Source organism: Falco rusticolus, chromosome 10, assembly GCF_015220075.1.
Source record: "Falco rusticolus isolate bFalRus1 chromosome 10, bFalRus1.pri, whole genome shotgun sequence".
In the NCBI taxonomy this organism is placed as follows: domain Eukaryota; kingdom Metazoa; phylum Chordata; class Aves; order Falconiformes; family Falconidae; genus Falco; species Falco rusticolus.
Window position 1 is genome coordinate 7,202,159 of NC_051196.1, and position 13,369 is coordinate 7,215,527.

The following is a 13,369-nucleotide window of genomic DNA, read 5'->3' on the forward strand; positions in this document are numbered from 1 at the left end:
CAGCATAGAGCGTTACAGACCTCCCACTCACTTATCTCCTTTGCGAACTGGAAAGGCTTCGGTTTGTTTCCTGTGTGCCGAACGCTCTTCCCTCCAGTGAGACAGAATGGGTGTTGAAAGGTGTTATTCATTATGTTGATTTGGGGTTTATAGTTTTGCTTTTTTAAATTTAATTGTAAAGTTTTTGCAAGAATTACAAAGTTCAGCATGACAAATTAGGAAACGGTGGAATGAAGATTACGGGTACATGGCTGATTTATCCCCGTGTGTATACATGGTATCACGTTAGTTCTTAATTAGCTCCACAATAGGTTATCGCACTGTGGACCCCTGTTCGCCGCAGTACTGCCCAGCCGGGTCTGCGGCAGGGCGGTGGGTCCTGTGTGGGGACCCTCACCTGGCCCAGCGCCGAGCCGGAATGCATGCTGCTTGTGGGAACTCTGTGTTTCTTGGGCAAATAAGCAGCAGGCTGCCCAGATTGCTGTCCCTGCCTCCCCACATGGCTCCAGGGCTGTGCTGGGCAGGTCCCTTCAACAAAGCTTGCATACTGCTGCTGGTTTTGTTATTTTCTAGGTAGGAGGAATGTCTCTACGTTACAGACTTGTCGTGTGACTCTGCCATTCAGGAACGTGGTAGCAACCAGTGGTCGTTCCATGCTGGCAAAAGGCTGTGTGTATGTCTGCATACACGTATGTAGAATTATTCCTACGTGATTCTGTGGTTATGCATCTTTTCAACAAGGGAGAGGGAGAGAAGAAGGAATTACCTGAAAGTAACTCTACAAGCAGAAAGTTCTGCTTGTCATAGGTGCAGTGGCCACCTGTCTCACACTTCGGGTGCCCAGAAGCACAGCGGGCAGCAGGTGATTAGGGTCAGCCCTGCGAGCAGCCAGCCCGTGGCCAGGGCAGCAGCGGTTTGAAGGACCAAGGGGGGTTCAGACGCGTGGGGCCGTTGCACCCAGCACCGGGGGACACTCGGGGCACGGTGGCCTTGCTCTGCATGGCCTGAAGGAGCGGGGAGCCCCTCCGCAAGCATAGCCCCGGGAGGGCCCATGAAGAGCAGGCAAGGGCTGAAGCCTTCGGCACTGTTTTCCCCCGTTCCCGCCGGGCAAACCCATGCCCGGCAGAGCGATGCTTTGGCTTTAAACCCGCTGTGCCTCGGTGCACCCTCCCGTGGGTGTGCAGGGGGCTGATGAACGCTGGCGGGCACTCGGGCGGCGGAGGGCCCGGGACAGCCCCCGCACCGTTCGTCATCACTTCGGTAGCGCCGTTTGGCGGGAGAGCGCAGGGGAAAGGGCCGGCCCAGGGGCTGCCCCAACCCGCCCGTTACAAACAAAGGGCTGTGGTGCCGAGAAGCGGGACCCCGCTGCCCGCCGCCGCCTCCCGCCCGGCGCCCTGCCCGCTGCCCTCAGTACGGCCGGGCCGGGCCGCGCCGCGCTGCCCTCTGAAGTGGCGGGGCGGGGCGGACAGGCTCCGCCCTACATTAGCATACGGCCGGGCCGGCCCCGCCCCTGGCGGCCATTTGTAGCCGCGGCGCCCTGGCTGCGGGGGCGGGCGCTCCCTCCCTCCTGCACCGCGCGGCGGGGCGCTGCCGGCGGCGCTACTCGGCGGAGCGTAGGGGCGGCGGGGCCTGCGGCTGCTCACCCAGAGGGAGCGGGCGGAGAGGGGCGGCGGCGGCGGAGATCGAGGACCCGGACCCGTTCCTGGACACGGCGGCGCTGCCGCGATCGGCTCTGCTCGGCTCGGCTCCCCCATGGCCGCGGGCTGCAGGGACGGCCCGGGGCAGGAGAAGTACCGGCTGGTGGTGGTGGGCGGCGGCGGCGTGGGCAAGTCGGCGCTCACCATCCAGTTCATCCAGGTGAGGGGCCGCGGCGCCTGGGGGGGGTGGGGGGGCAGCCGCTCCGCCCGGCCGGGGCCTGGGCGCTGCCCGGCGCGCAGCGCGGGGGGGGGTCGGGGCCGGCGCGGCGGGCGGCAGCTCCCGGAGGCGGCGGGGCTCGCCGGGCAGGGGAGCGGGGCAGCGGCGTGACCTTGAGGGGCCCGGGGCGGCGGTCGGGGCGCGGCGCGAACCCCCCGGGAAGGTTCTGGAGGGCGGGAAGCGGCGGCCGCCGCCCCCGGGCCCCTCAGCCGGGGCCCTGCGCCGCGCGGCTCTGGCGGCCGGCGCCGCCGGGGCGGGGTTGCGGAGCGCCGGGGCCGCGAGCGGGCGGCCGGGGGCGCCGAGGCACTGGGACCGGCGGCCTCCCGGTTCCGCGGGCGGGTCCGGCCCCGCGCTCCGCCCGGGAAGCGGCAGTGGCGGCGGGCGGCCCCGTAATAGCCGCCCCGGGGCCGAGCCGGCGGCGCAGCGCGGGGCCGGGGCTGCCGCGGCTCTGAGGGGAGAGGGGCAGGCGGCTGGGCAGGGGCTGGCCGGGCCCGCCGCGCCCTCGGCTCCGGCTGTCGGTGCTCCAGCTCCGAGGCCGTGGAAGTTCTTCCCTGCTGGCTTTCCGCAAAGCCCGTGTCGGGGCAGGCACATGTGGGCGCACACGTACGTGCAGGCAGCGCGCAGCGGCCCGTCAGGCGCCCCCCGCGCCGCCCGCCCTGGCCCCTCCGGTGACTTTCCCCTCCCGCCCTGTTGCTTCGAGCGTTCCTGCCGGCGCTGTGGGAGCCTTGGCCATCCACTGCCTGTCCGTGGTAGAAGGAGGAGACAACTCGTGGCCTTCCGCTTGCTGGTGCTGCCGACTCCAAATCGGGAGAGAGCGGCTGGTTTGCTGGGGCTCCGGTTCTGCCGGGGAGAGGCCAGGGTGAGAGCTCTGCCTGACCTGCCCCTGCTGTGCTGGCGGAGATGATGCTCTCAGGCTGTTAGAACAGGTGATCTGATAGCAAATGGGCTGTTTCTTCACTTCAGATGTTCTTAGCTAACACTCACATCCATGTGTTCCTTAGCTGCAGTATTCTGTTGAGAATTTAAGCTCTGCAGCATGGAGTGAGTAACAACATAGAAGATGATGCTTTCAGATTCTGGCTAAGGACTGGATAACCGAGTGCTTGGAAGATCCAGTATCGTACAGGACATTGTGACACTCGAGAATTAGTTCTTTATAAATTAGCTTGAGCAGGGCATTTGAGATGGGACAGAAATACGTGTGGTACAGGTGCCTTGTTTGTGGGGCGTGTAGGTGGCTGGCCAGATGCGAACAAGATCCTGACTCACTGGCCTGTTTGAAGGTGATGGGGCTAGAATAACTGCAATCCTCTCAGTGTGTCGATTGAATTCCTCATTGCTTGTATACAGAAATAATTGCTGTGGTTGGCTGAAGTTGGCTTACAGTGTCATTCACTCAAACACAGTACTGCTGCTTTAGATGGCATTGCCCGTGTCTTTTTGTGGGCATCTAAACTGGTTGTGACACTGGCATGTGCATCTGGACATGGCTTCGGTTCTGAGATGCTTCTGTCTTGGGAGATGTTGCTGAATGGATTATTGGAGTCCCTGGTGATGTTACAGGCTTTTGGATAATTTTAACATCACAAGAAAAACCCCAACAGAGCTGTAATTTTTATTAAAGATACAAGGAGGGGAAAACAAAAAAGTGAAGTTCATGCTTGATGACTTGGTACATCCATTTATTTTAATAGCAGTAAGGTTCTGCCAAGTACTGGATAACCGAAGTATTTGAGTGCTGGTAGAAATTAGTTCTTTAAACTAAAAGCTTGAGTTACATCCCTATAGAAGTAAAAGTTTTGGCTCAAGTGCTGTGACTAATGCCTGTCTTCCAGCAGATACCTGCAAAAGAGGAACCTGTGTCTGCTTTGTCACGTATAAGGATCTCTTCCAATTACTAGCAGAAAAAGAAATAGTTCATTGTGAAAGAGTGTTGAGGGAACAGCACTGTCGTGTTAAGCTGACATGTTGAGGGTGAATTTTTCAAAACAGCTTATTGTCACTTTGCATTAAGTTATCTACAGCTTTTTGCCCTCTCAGCTGCTTTATCTTGAGGTGAAATCTTGCTATCACAAAGTGATGTTTAGCAGAAAATTCAACCTTCTAAAAAAAAAAATATGAAAAATAGCTGGGAAATAAAGACCTTCTGAGAAGAACCTTGGGTCCTGTAGAAAAGAGGTATTTTTTTTGTATTCGTTTCCATGCTTGCTGTGCAGTTACAGACAATAGGAGAGGAGGCTTGGTCTGTTATTTATATATCACAGTATCTTCCTGAGCTTTTAAAGCTGTGATGTTATCAAGTGTGTGTGATGCCATGCAACCATTTGTGTAGTTTCTGTACAGCAAGTGTATTGCTAAATACGTTGTATTTATCTTAAGACTGCATAGGAACTGCTCCAGATTGTTTTAAAATTGATTACAAGCAAGTCACATGCTTCATTTTTGGAATTTCTTAGGATTAAGTGACAAGCTTGTAGTTGCTTCCACTAAAACATGGATCAGTACTAACTCTTGCCACATGACAAATATTGATGTCAGTGAAGGATTTCCGTTCTCTTTTTGCTTCTTTATTGCTTGTGATGAAAATGTGGCTGTTGCCAACTCGGTTTTGAAGCTTGGAAAGGAAAGCTTATTCTTACTGATACTTGCAAACATTTGCACGCTTGGTCTTGCTTTCCTTTAATCCTCTCTTTAGTTTTCAGTGAATCAGTACTCAAGTACAGTTATTCTTGCTTTTCCTTCAGTGCTGCTGATTATTTTCCAGTAAACAAGACTGTTGTGATAGGATATTATGGGGAAGCATGTGCTGTGATTTCTGTTCTGTCTTTGAAAGATGAAGAGGGATTCATATTTGAAAATGGGAAGACTCTTCCTTCATTTCAGATGAAATAAATGCAAACATGAGGAACTGAGGATGTAAGAAGAACCAGTTTGTCTTCTTTCTTTTGCCAGCTTTCTGGGATTTGTGCACAGCGCATCCTTTCCAGCCTTGTTTAGGTGTTGGTGGGGAAACGGAGAGCATTCATTCTTACAAGAGTAGTCGTGGATGAGATTGGACTTGTTATGGTAGTGATCAGCACGTAAAGCGCTCCTGTGCGTGCTGTGCTGTGTGCCGGAGTATCAGTTCCTGAAGATTGTTGTGCCACAATCTGAGCTGAAACAACAATGTTTTTGTAAGGAAGCTGAGTGAGCAAACTTCTGTCATACAATGAAAGCTCTTTCACAGACTGGATCCAGCATCGTTGTGCTAAATTAGCGCGGTGCAGTAGGAATGGTACATGAGATGTAACTGGTCACTTGTGTAAGATTGCTTGTGATCTTGGGTTCACCTTTTAGAAGTTCACCTAACAACTTGGAGAAACTTCAGAGTACGAATTAGCAGATCAAAGCTTTCAGTGGTTGGATGATTGGTGTATTCCTCAAAATTCTTCCTCTGGGGAGATAAACACAGCTCAATACTGCTTTTGGTGGGCCAGGATTTCATCCTGGAAATATAATATAATTTCCTTTAAATCAGGATATGATAAATGAACTTACTGCTGTTGAGAGGGTGCACTGTTAAGACAGGAAGTGAAGACATTCTGATTGCAGAGGGGAGTTGATGAGATCCGTTGCAGCTAGAAACTTTAGGAAAGCAGCCGTGAATGGTAGTTCAGCATTACACCACGGTATTTTGTAAAACTCTAAGTGACAGAACTGAGCGTGCCTGCTCTTATTTAAGACATACACGAATAATCCATCATGCTCACATCCCAAGAGGCAGAAAACTTCTAAAATGCATTGCAGCCAGTTAACTGGCCTCTTAGCAGGCTGAGGTATTTGGGAGTATGAGCTGTGCAGAGCACACAGCTGTTGCCACAATAGCTTTTCTCCAGCTGTCATGCAGAGGTCTGTCACAAAATACCCCACATTCCCTTCTAACTCAGCCCTTTGTAATATTCAGGTTTCCTTGCTCAAAGGGAGTACAGCCTAGCAAATACCTAATCACCCTCTGCAGTTTTTTGTACCCTGCAGTTGCCATTTACTTCATGCTTTTTTTTTTAATTAAACTGAACAACGTATAGCTAGTTTTAGCAGTATACAGCAAGAAAGCAACTAAAGTTTTATTTTTTCAAATCTGCACTGCAAAATAGTGGATGTGTTTGATCAGAATTGTTAAAATTTGTCATACTGTTTTTCCTTTTCGTAAAGCTATAGTGCTGCTTTTGTGACAATGACAGGTGTATTTTTGCATACTGAGTAGACTTTGGTGACTTACAAGAATGTTTCAGTTAATAAATGTCACTAGAACCTGAGATGGTATTGACTGGATGTAACTCAGTGTGGCTGAGTCGAGCTTAGTTTGTCAATCAGCTTCATGTTAACTATGGTAATGCATGTGCATGTCTGAAACTGATAAAACAATCTAATATAAAATGTATCTAGGGGTTTAGTGTTTGGCATTTTTTTCCTAGTTTACTGATTTCGTGCTGTGTTTACAAGCTTAATTCTTACTGCCAAATTTGTAAGATAAAATATTTTCCCTACTGCTCTTAAAATCTCAGTAACAATTTCTGATTGGAGCTGAGCTTACTGTTCTGCTAACTAGTAAATAAAATGAGTTGGATGTAGATTTGTTGACTTGTTGATGCTTTAATGTTAATATCAGACACTAGTCTGAAAGCAAGCATATATAGCTTGAAGATGGGTGGTGAGCAGCTGTTCATACTTTTTTTTTCCCCTTTTTCCTTTTCCAAGCTGCTACTTTCACGAGACTGTTAGTTCTCATTAACTAGCAATAAAGCTAAAGGTGGGTTATCTCAAAGTACCTTTTATCTCTGATATAGCTGTTGGGCAAGAAAATAGCTTGTTCGGAATTTTATGGTAAAGCCCTAAAACAGTAGTAAAGCAGATTGAAAAGCAACAACTGAAAAGGCAGCTGGTGTTTGAGCTGGCATGCTGGATGTTTGACAGACCCTGATGTCTTAAGTGTACCACTTTTGTATGCTAGACTTGTGGAGTGTGCAAATCCCTCTGCAGTTCCTAGGTATTCTGACTAACCGTTGCTGACCGTCGGAAAAATGTTCTTCAAGTAGGCGCATAAGAAAAATCAAAGGAATAAAATGCCATGAATTCCAGGCTGCAGATTCATGCAGGGCTACGCTGGGACTGGTATGCTTACATTTTGATAAAGCGTGGGGCCTTCTTACGGCAAGTAGTACAGCGTAACGCAAGGTGACAAAAAACTGTTTAAGAGAGTGAGCAACTGATGGTTGGCATCTGTTGAGGTTAAAGGTGGGAAATAAAAATCCTAACCAGAGCAAAACAGTTGTGATACAGTCACCTGGAATAGTAAGTGCTGCTTGTTGCACTTCTTGTAAAACTTGAACTGCTCGGTTCCTTGCTTCCTAGAGCACTGCTACCAAACAAAAGGTTTGTCTTGCTCTGTTACTTTTAATTCTACAGCCTGGGAAATGTAGCAGATGACTTCAGGCTTAACTTGCAGGCAAGAAGGAAGCATTGGTTTGCATGTCGGTGTTGTGGTATACCTGGCGATGGTGTACTGCAGTGTACCTTAGCCAGCAGGGATGCTGTGTATTACTGTGTGTATACAGGGTAGAACTGAGCTGGGTTCAAAAACCAGCATAGATTTGGACTGGTGCTTAAATTGTGAGATACTCCTCATTCTGGTTTTGAAGAATGTACGGTCCCTTCCCAAAGTGAGATTTCTTTGGGATAATTTTAAACCATACTGTAGTCGGAAAGCACCTTTCTGTGTGTTAACTTGTAGCAGCAGTTGCTTATATAGCAAGTAAATATTGACGTACCTTTTGGTTATCAGGTTGACTTCTGCTGCCACTTGCACAAGGAGTACTGGCACAGCTTCCCGGATTACTGGCCGGCGTGCCCTATGCACTCTTGGGGATGAATAGGAGCCGCTGGCCCGTAGCCCTGTTCCTCCTTCCCATGCTAGAGGGAAGGGCTTCTGCTTCTGGCTTCGGCTGAAGCTCTGATTTCCAGTATTCAGTAGTGGTGGTAGAGCGTGGCTCTTATAAGTAGAGCCCTTGTGTTCAGAGAATTTTGAAGAACATGAATGGCTCATGTTTGTATACATCATGCAACCTGTCTGCATTTGCCAAAAGCATTACCGGCACTGAAAATGTTGTGACTGAGCTCCTTGATGCACCTGAAGATAAATACCAGTTTCATGAAGTGAAATTTAGCAGTCTTCTGGCTAGCTGGTAGGAGGCTGGGTTTTTTGCAGACCTTCCGAAATTGGTCGCTCTTTAGGTCTAGGCTGGTATGACACAAGCAGAAGACTTGTCCGTTGGTTCTGATGATTCAGGTGGCTTACCTGCCCTGGTTTGCTAGTCTTGTTTTCAACTGTGGCCATAAACACTGTTAAAGGAAAAAGTAACATCCAGGTAAAGGCAGCACTTATATACTGTAATTATAAATGTGTTCTATTTCAGGAAGTTAAATCAGAATTAAAACTGAAATCAAGCCTGTAATTGCCTTTTTTTTTTTAACTCTTCCCTGTTGCTTTGCATATAACATGTCCAAAGATGTTTGTCTTGGTTGATCAAAGTTCCATCCAGACTTTTATCAGAAGGCATAGAGTGAATGGTATTTTTGAATTGAAAAGCTATATTGTAAATAATACTGGTAGGCGATGTTTGCGTGGCGAATGGTTTGCCTTGCAAAGTTGCTGGAGGTTTGTTTTGAAATGTTGACAGATAGTAGTGGTAGCCTGTTACTACAGTTACAGAGTTGAGTTGGATCCTAGGTGAACTATTTCAGAGTAGTGAGTGAAACCCTTCTTATTTGTCTTGAACTGTATCTCTCTTAGTAAAGAATGAGATGCCCTGTGATTGTGAACAACTTTTTTTTTTTTTTTTTTTGCTTGGCTCTTTCGCCTTCTGCTATTTGCCATTGTTATGTTCTGTCTTGTGGCTTAAGTGTGGCTGCAGCTTGGGTCTGGGATAGCCTGTAATGTGCTCGTGGGAACAGGTAACACAAAAGAAAATACTTCTTTCCAGTCTTTCTTTCCTTTCTTTATAACTTAATTACTTGAAGTAGGTGGCAGACAAAAAGGATGTTTACTTAATCTTTGCCTTTTCTTACTTAATCTCCGATGATGACACACAATGCATATACTTAAGCTGGTCACATCCCAATGTGTAAACTGCCTGATAAGCAGCACTGCCTCTAGGTGGAACTTCCATGAGGTTAAAATTACTTCCTTTTTTAAAAAAAATATATAGATTGATTGCTTTTTATTAGGCTCCTTTTATGAGGGCTGGCTGGAATGCTGGGCATGGGTTCTTCATGGTTAAGTTGAACAAAGTCATGTATTGAAGTGCTTGATCTTGCGACTTAAAAGGGCATTGTTTGCAAGGCTGCCTGTCCTCAAAGCGAGGTCAGGGATCCTTATCTGCTGCTGGAAAGGGAAAGGTTGGAGAACTTGCTCTTTAGCTGTCCTAAGGTATATGCTGAACCTCCAGCCTGAGCGGGATGGGGTTAGGAAGACTGTAGTGCACATCTCTGGTTGTGTGGGGAAGTGCTGAAAGCTCTGCTTACAGGTGGAGATCCTGTTGGATGGGTAAGTTCTGTGGTGAATTTTTGTGGAGTACAGATGTGCTCACACAAAAGCTCACAACAGACTGTAGAGGAGAAGGCGTCTGGAACGCTTCCCAAAACCAGGATGGAAAGTGAGGGCTCTGTCCGTGACTGAGGACTGTGCTGAAGCTGTCGCAGGTTGGAGCAGCATGCTAGTGCTGCTGGAGAAACAGAAGAGCCTTGAATGTGAAGGCTGGTTGTTGGTTTGTTTCCTTTTCAGAAGGGACAACCGGTGAGGAGGCACAAGGCTAGGAAAAGGTTTTGATTCTTTTAAGCCTGAAGAAACAGGGCTTTGCTGTAACGGAAGGTTTAATTTGATAAGCTAGTACTACCAGTAAGGAAAAATGCTCAGCAGTCCCCAAGCTGCCACAGCAGTTTACTGCTGTGGCTGTTTACTCCATCTAGTTCACTGAAACTCCACAAGTGATCAGAGTTAAAAATAACCAGAGAATGTTTTTACCCGGGATCGGTTACTCTGTCTGGTTTGCCGTGCAGCTCTGCAAACAGCTTCATCTGGCAGTCGTGCTTGTTTAACCAGACCTGTACCAGCTTCTCAGCTGCGTCCAGAAAGTGAACTGTAGTTTCTGGTGAATCTAGATAGCAGTGAGTTCAGATGGTAGGAATGTATGCAGAAGGGCACTATTAAAGATAGCATGAAGTACTAGCTGCTAGGACCAGTGTGCATTAATAATTAACTAGATGTTGGCACTGACACATAAAAGTGCTACAGTTCAAGCAAAAAAACCCAAAAAGTAACACTAATAACCAAAGTATTTCACAAATATCTTTATGCAGAAGACCTATGAGAAGCTTTATTTCTCGGCAGATTAACCATAGGTACACATATTCATAACTATCGTGTGTGTCAATTCCCTTGGGTCTTTTAAGCCAGAAAATAAACTTGTGCTTCTGTACAACTTAAAATCAAATTATTTGTTTGTTCTGAGTATTCCATAACTCTAGTGATATAATGTTAAGTCATTAGTTACATTTGCTAGAAAAAGGAGAAATTCTAAAATGACTGCAGTTACCGTTTTGAGTTTTTCTGACAAAGCTAACTTGCTCAGCTCATATCACAGAGCATCTTCAGCATTCCTCACTTAAGCAGATATAAATCTATAAACCTGCAAGCACATCTGAATATTTTGCTGCTTATGTGGCAAGTAGACCATGAAATGGTATGATGCCAGTGGTAAATCTGCATGGAAAATCCGGCATCCTTGGGTAAGAAAGAGATCTGCTAAATTTCTTCTGTTATTAGACTTAACTCTGTGTAAGGAAAGTAAGTGGGATTGCAGTAATATGTACTGCTTGAGGTAGACTGTTGCTAAACTGTGTACTCCTAATAGTTTTCCTGTGTTCCTCTCTTTTTATGAAGGTCCTTTATAATCATGTGTAAAAAGTGGTTGTTGATAATATACTTGTGTATGTGCTACTAACTCTACTACTTGAGAGAAAGACCCTGTTAAAAAACGTTTACAATGTTTTCTTCTACTAGCTCACACTAAGAGGTTTTCATTAGCAAAACCTAATAAAGTAAGTAATAGTGATGTATTTAAAGGGATTGTGGCTTTGTACTACCCAGCATTATAATGAACTCAAGTATGAGTGTATTTTAACTGTCTTGCAATTCCGGTTGCTGCTTAGGATTTTTTCTTAGGAGTTTGTCTTTGAAGTCCTCCAGAAACATGCTATCCTTGCCCTTGCATCTTATTCTCCTGCCTCGCCCCAGACAATGTTAATCTGAATCTTGACTAGATGTCCTGACTGAGATTTCAAAGATGCAAATATGCATGCTGTATCATATTGATTTCCCATCTTTGAGTTACCTTTAACTGGTGTTCCTCCTTCCTGTGAACGGGGTTCTCGCCCTGCTGGGAGTCCTCAACTTGAGATCCAGCTTTGGGGTCTCCAAGTATCATGGGTGGAGCAGATATCCTCCTGAACTCGGCAGCTCTCCCGCAGTGCTGCAGGCAATTCTGAAAACTTTGTTGGTAGATTGTGTGCCATGATAAACAATTTCCAGACCCTCAAGTTTCAAAGTAAACATGTGAGGCCAAAATTGTTCTTAGCATCTGAGCAAGGTAAAAAACTCTTGAGTTAAACCAAATGTGTCTTGCCTTACTGTCTGAGGGTATTTAAATGAGAAGTTTTAAACTGGAGATGTCTTTCTTCTGTCTCTGTAGAGGTAAGGTGTGTGATGGGGTGTGTTGATCTGGGTGCTGTTTTTTGTTTCTAGAAGTAAAGTGTTCTGCCTGTGGCATCCAGTGGATGGACCACTTTAAAAGCAGCAAGGCAGGATATTCAATGCTGGCTCTGAACAGGCTGTCACCAACCGACAGTGCTGTTGACAGCTTAGCTTTGGGTCAGATGCTTGTGCTTCTAGCTCTTTCACAGCCAGAAGCCTCTTCCCATAAACAAAGGGAAAGTGTGTACTAAACTGCTGTACAATCTTGTGTGTTGTTTAACTGCTTCTCTGGCTTTTGGTAGGATATTATTTTATGTTGTACAGGTAATACTAGCAAGCGCTGAGGTACAGAAAAACCTTAAAGCTCTCATCTTGTTTGATTGCTGCAATAACTGAATGTTTAAGCTGTATGCCGTACCTGGATAACGGGAGGATTAATCATCTGGAGGCACTGCAGAATCATCCAAGGAAACATCAGAAGGGAATTGGGTTGCTCACTGTAACTTCCCGAGCATGATTGTAGCTCTAAATGTTACATGAAAACAGGTCTTCAGCAGTAAAGATAATTTAAGATGCTTCTGCTTCTAGCAGTTACGCTGCTCATAACTTGCTCAGTTAAATCGCTTCAGCCATAGGGGATGATGCTGTAAAAAGGATCACAAAGCCCCAAGTAAAAATCTCTGTAGCTGATGTGGACCAACACAGTGATGCTGAGAGCTGTGTGCAGGCAGAGGGAGGGGAGGAGGGGTGGTATGGGCAGCAGCTTCTGCAGCAGGTTAACCACTGAAGATGACATGTGTACAGCTGTGCAAAGCCTGGGGCAGCAGGGGGGAAGCTGACCTGTTCCAGCTCTGCTCAAGGTGGAGAATGAGACTTCAGAGTGGTTGCTTTTACCATGTAGAGCAAACACAAGAAGAGTTGCAAAATGCCTCCTGTGTGTAATAGTGATGAGCAAGTCCAGTTGAACACCCTCTTACCAGACAGCAGAATTCTCTGACTTCAGACCAGCTAACGGAGCAAGAGGTTTGATTTCTTTCAGGTTCAGCTGGAAATGTCAAGGCAGCTCTGAGACTTCAGGTTATTGTGGTCTTCTGACTGGTCTAGCTACAGTAGGTGTTGTGCATCTCTGAGACTGCTGAGGCTGAAAGTTAGTTTGCTGCCTGTCAGTGGGTTAGCTCTTTGATCATCTTAGGTAGCTACTAGTTCTGAGAGCATCGCTTTGTGTGAGGAAACATTCTTAAACTTTTAACAAGGCTATTTAAAATCTGGAAAACTTCTGAATACCTGTGTCTGTGGCATGAATCTAACTATAGAAAACTTATTGTCTCCTACAGAGTTTGTGCTTTGTTTCTGTCTTGCTGGAAAGGTACGCTCAAATGTATTGATGCATACTTCTCAACTTCTTTGAATTTAAAAAAAGTCACTTCAAAGCTCAGCTTTTGAAGTGAAGAAACTTTTTCCTTTTGCTATCTAGAAGTTTTTGCACCCATGCAAATAGATAGAGTGTGTATCAGGTAACCAAAGGGTTTGATATTTTCTTTATCTGTGCAACTGATTTTTAGTCTTGTATAGTCTACAAAGGATGAAATTCACTAATATTTGTAAATTTGAAAATACCCAGTATCTGTGTTGGTGGGACTGTTTGGGAAAATAGCCTTAGATCGGAAG

The 13,369-nt window shown here is 46.7% G+C and overlaps 1 protein-coding gene across 2 annotated transcripts in view; it reads left to right on the plus strand.

Moving 5' to 3' along the window:
- Positions 1 to 1,567: 1,567 nt before the first annotated feature.
- RRAS2 (RAS related 2) overlaps positions 1,568 to 13,369 on the plus strand; it is a 45,942-nt gene continuing 34,140 nt past the window's right edge. The window contains exon 1 of one of the 2 annotated variants that reach the window (XM_037402241.1): positions 1,568 to 1,857. In XM_037402241.1, coding sequence (XP_037258138.1) covers positions 1,753 to 1,857 — 105 coding nt within the window. In that variant the 5' untranslated portion in view covers positions 1,568 to 1,752. Of the gene's footprint in view, positions 1,858 to 2,642; positions 2,774 to 13,369 lie in introns of those variants that run through there. The other variant, XM_037402240.1, reaches the window with a different exon arrangement.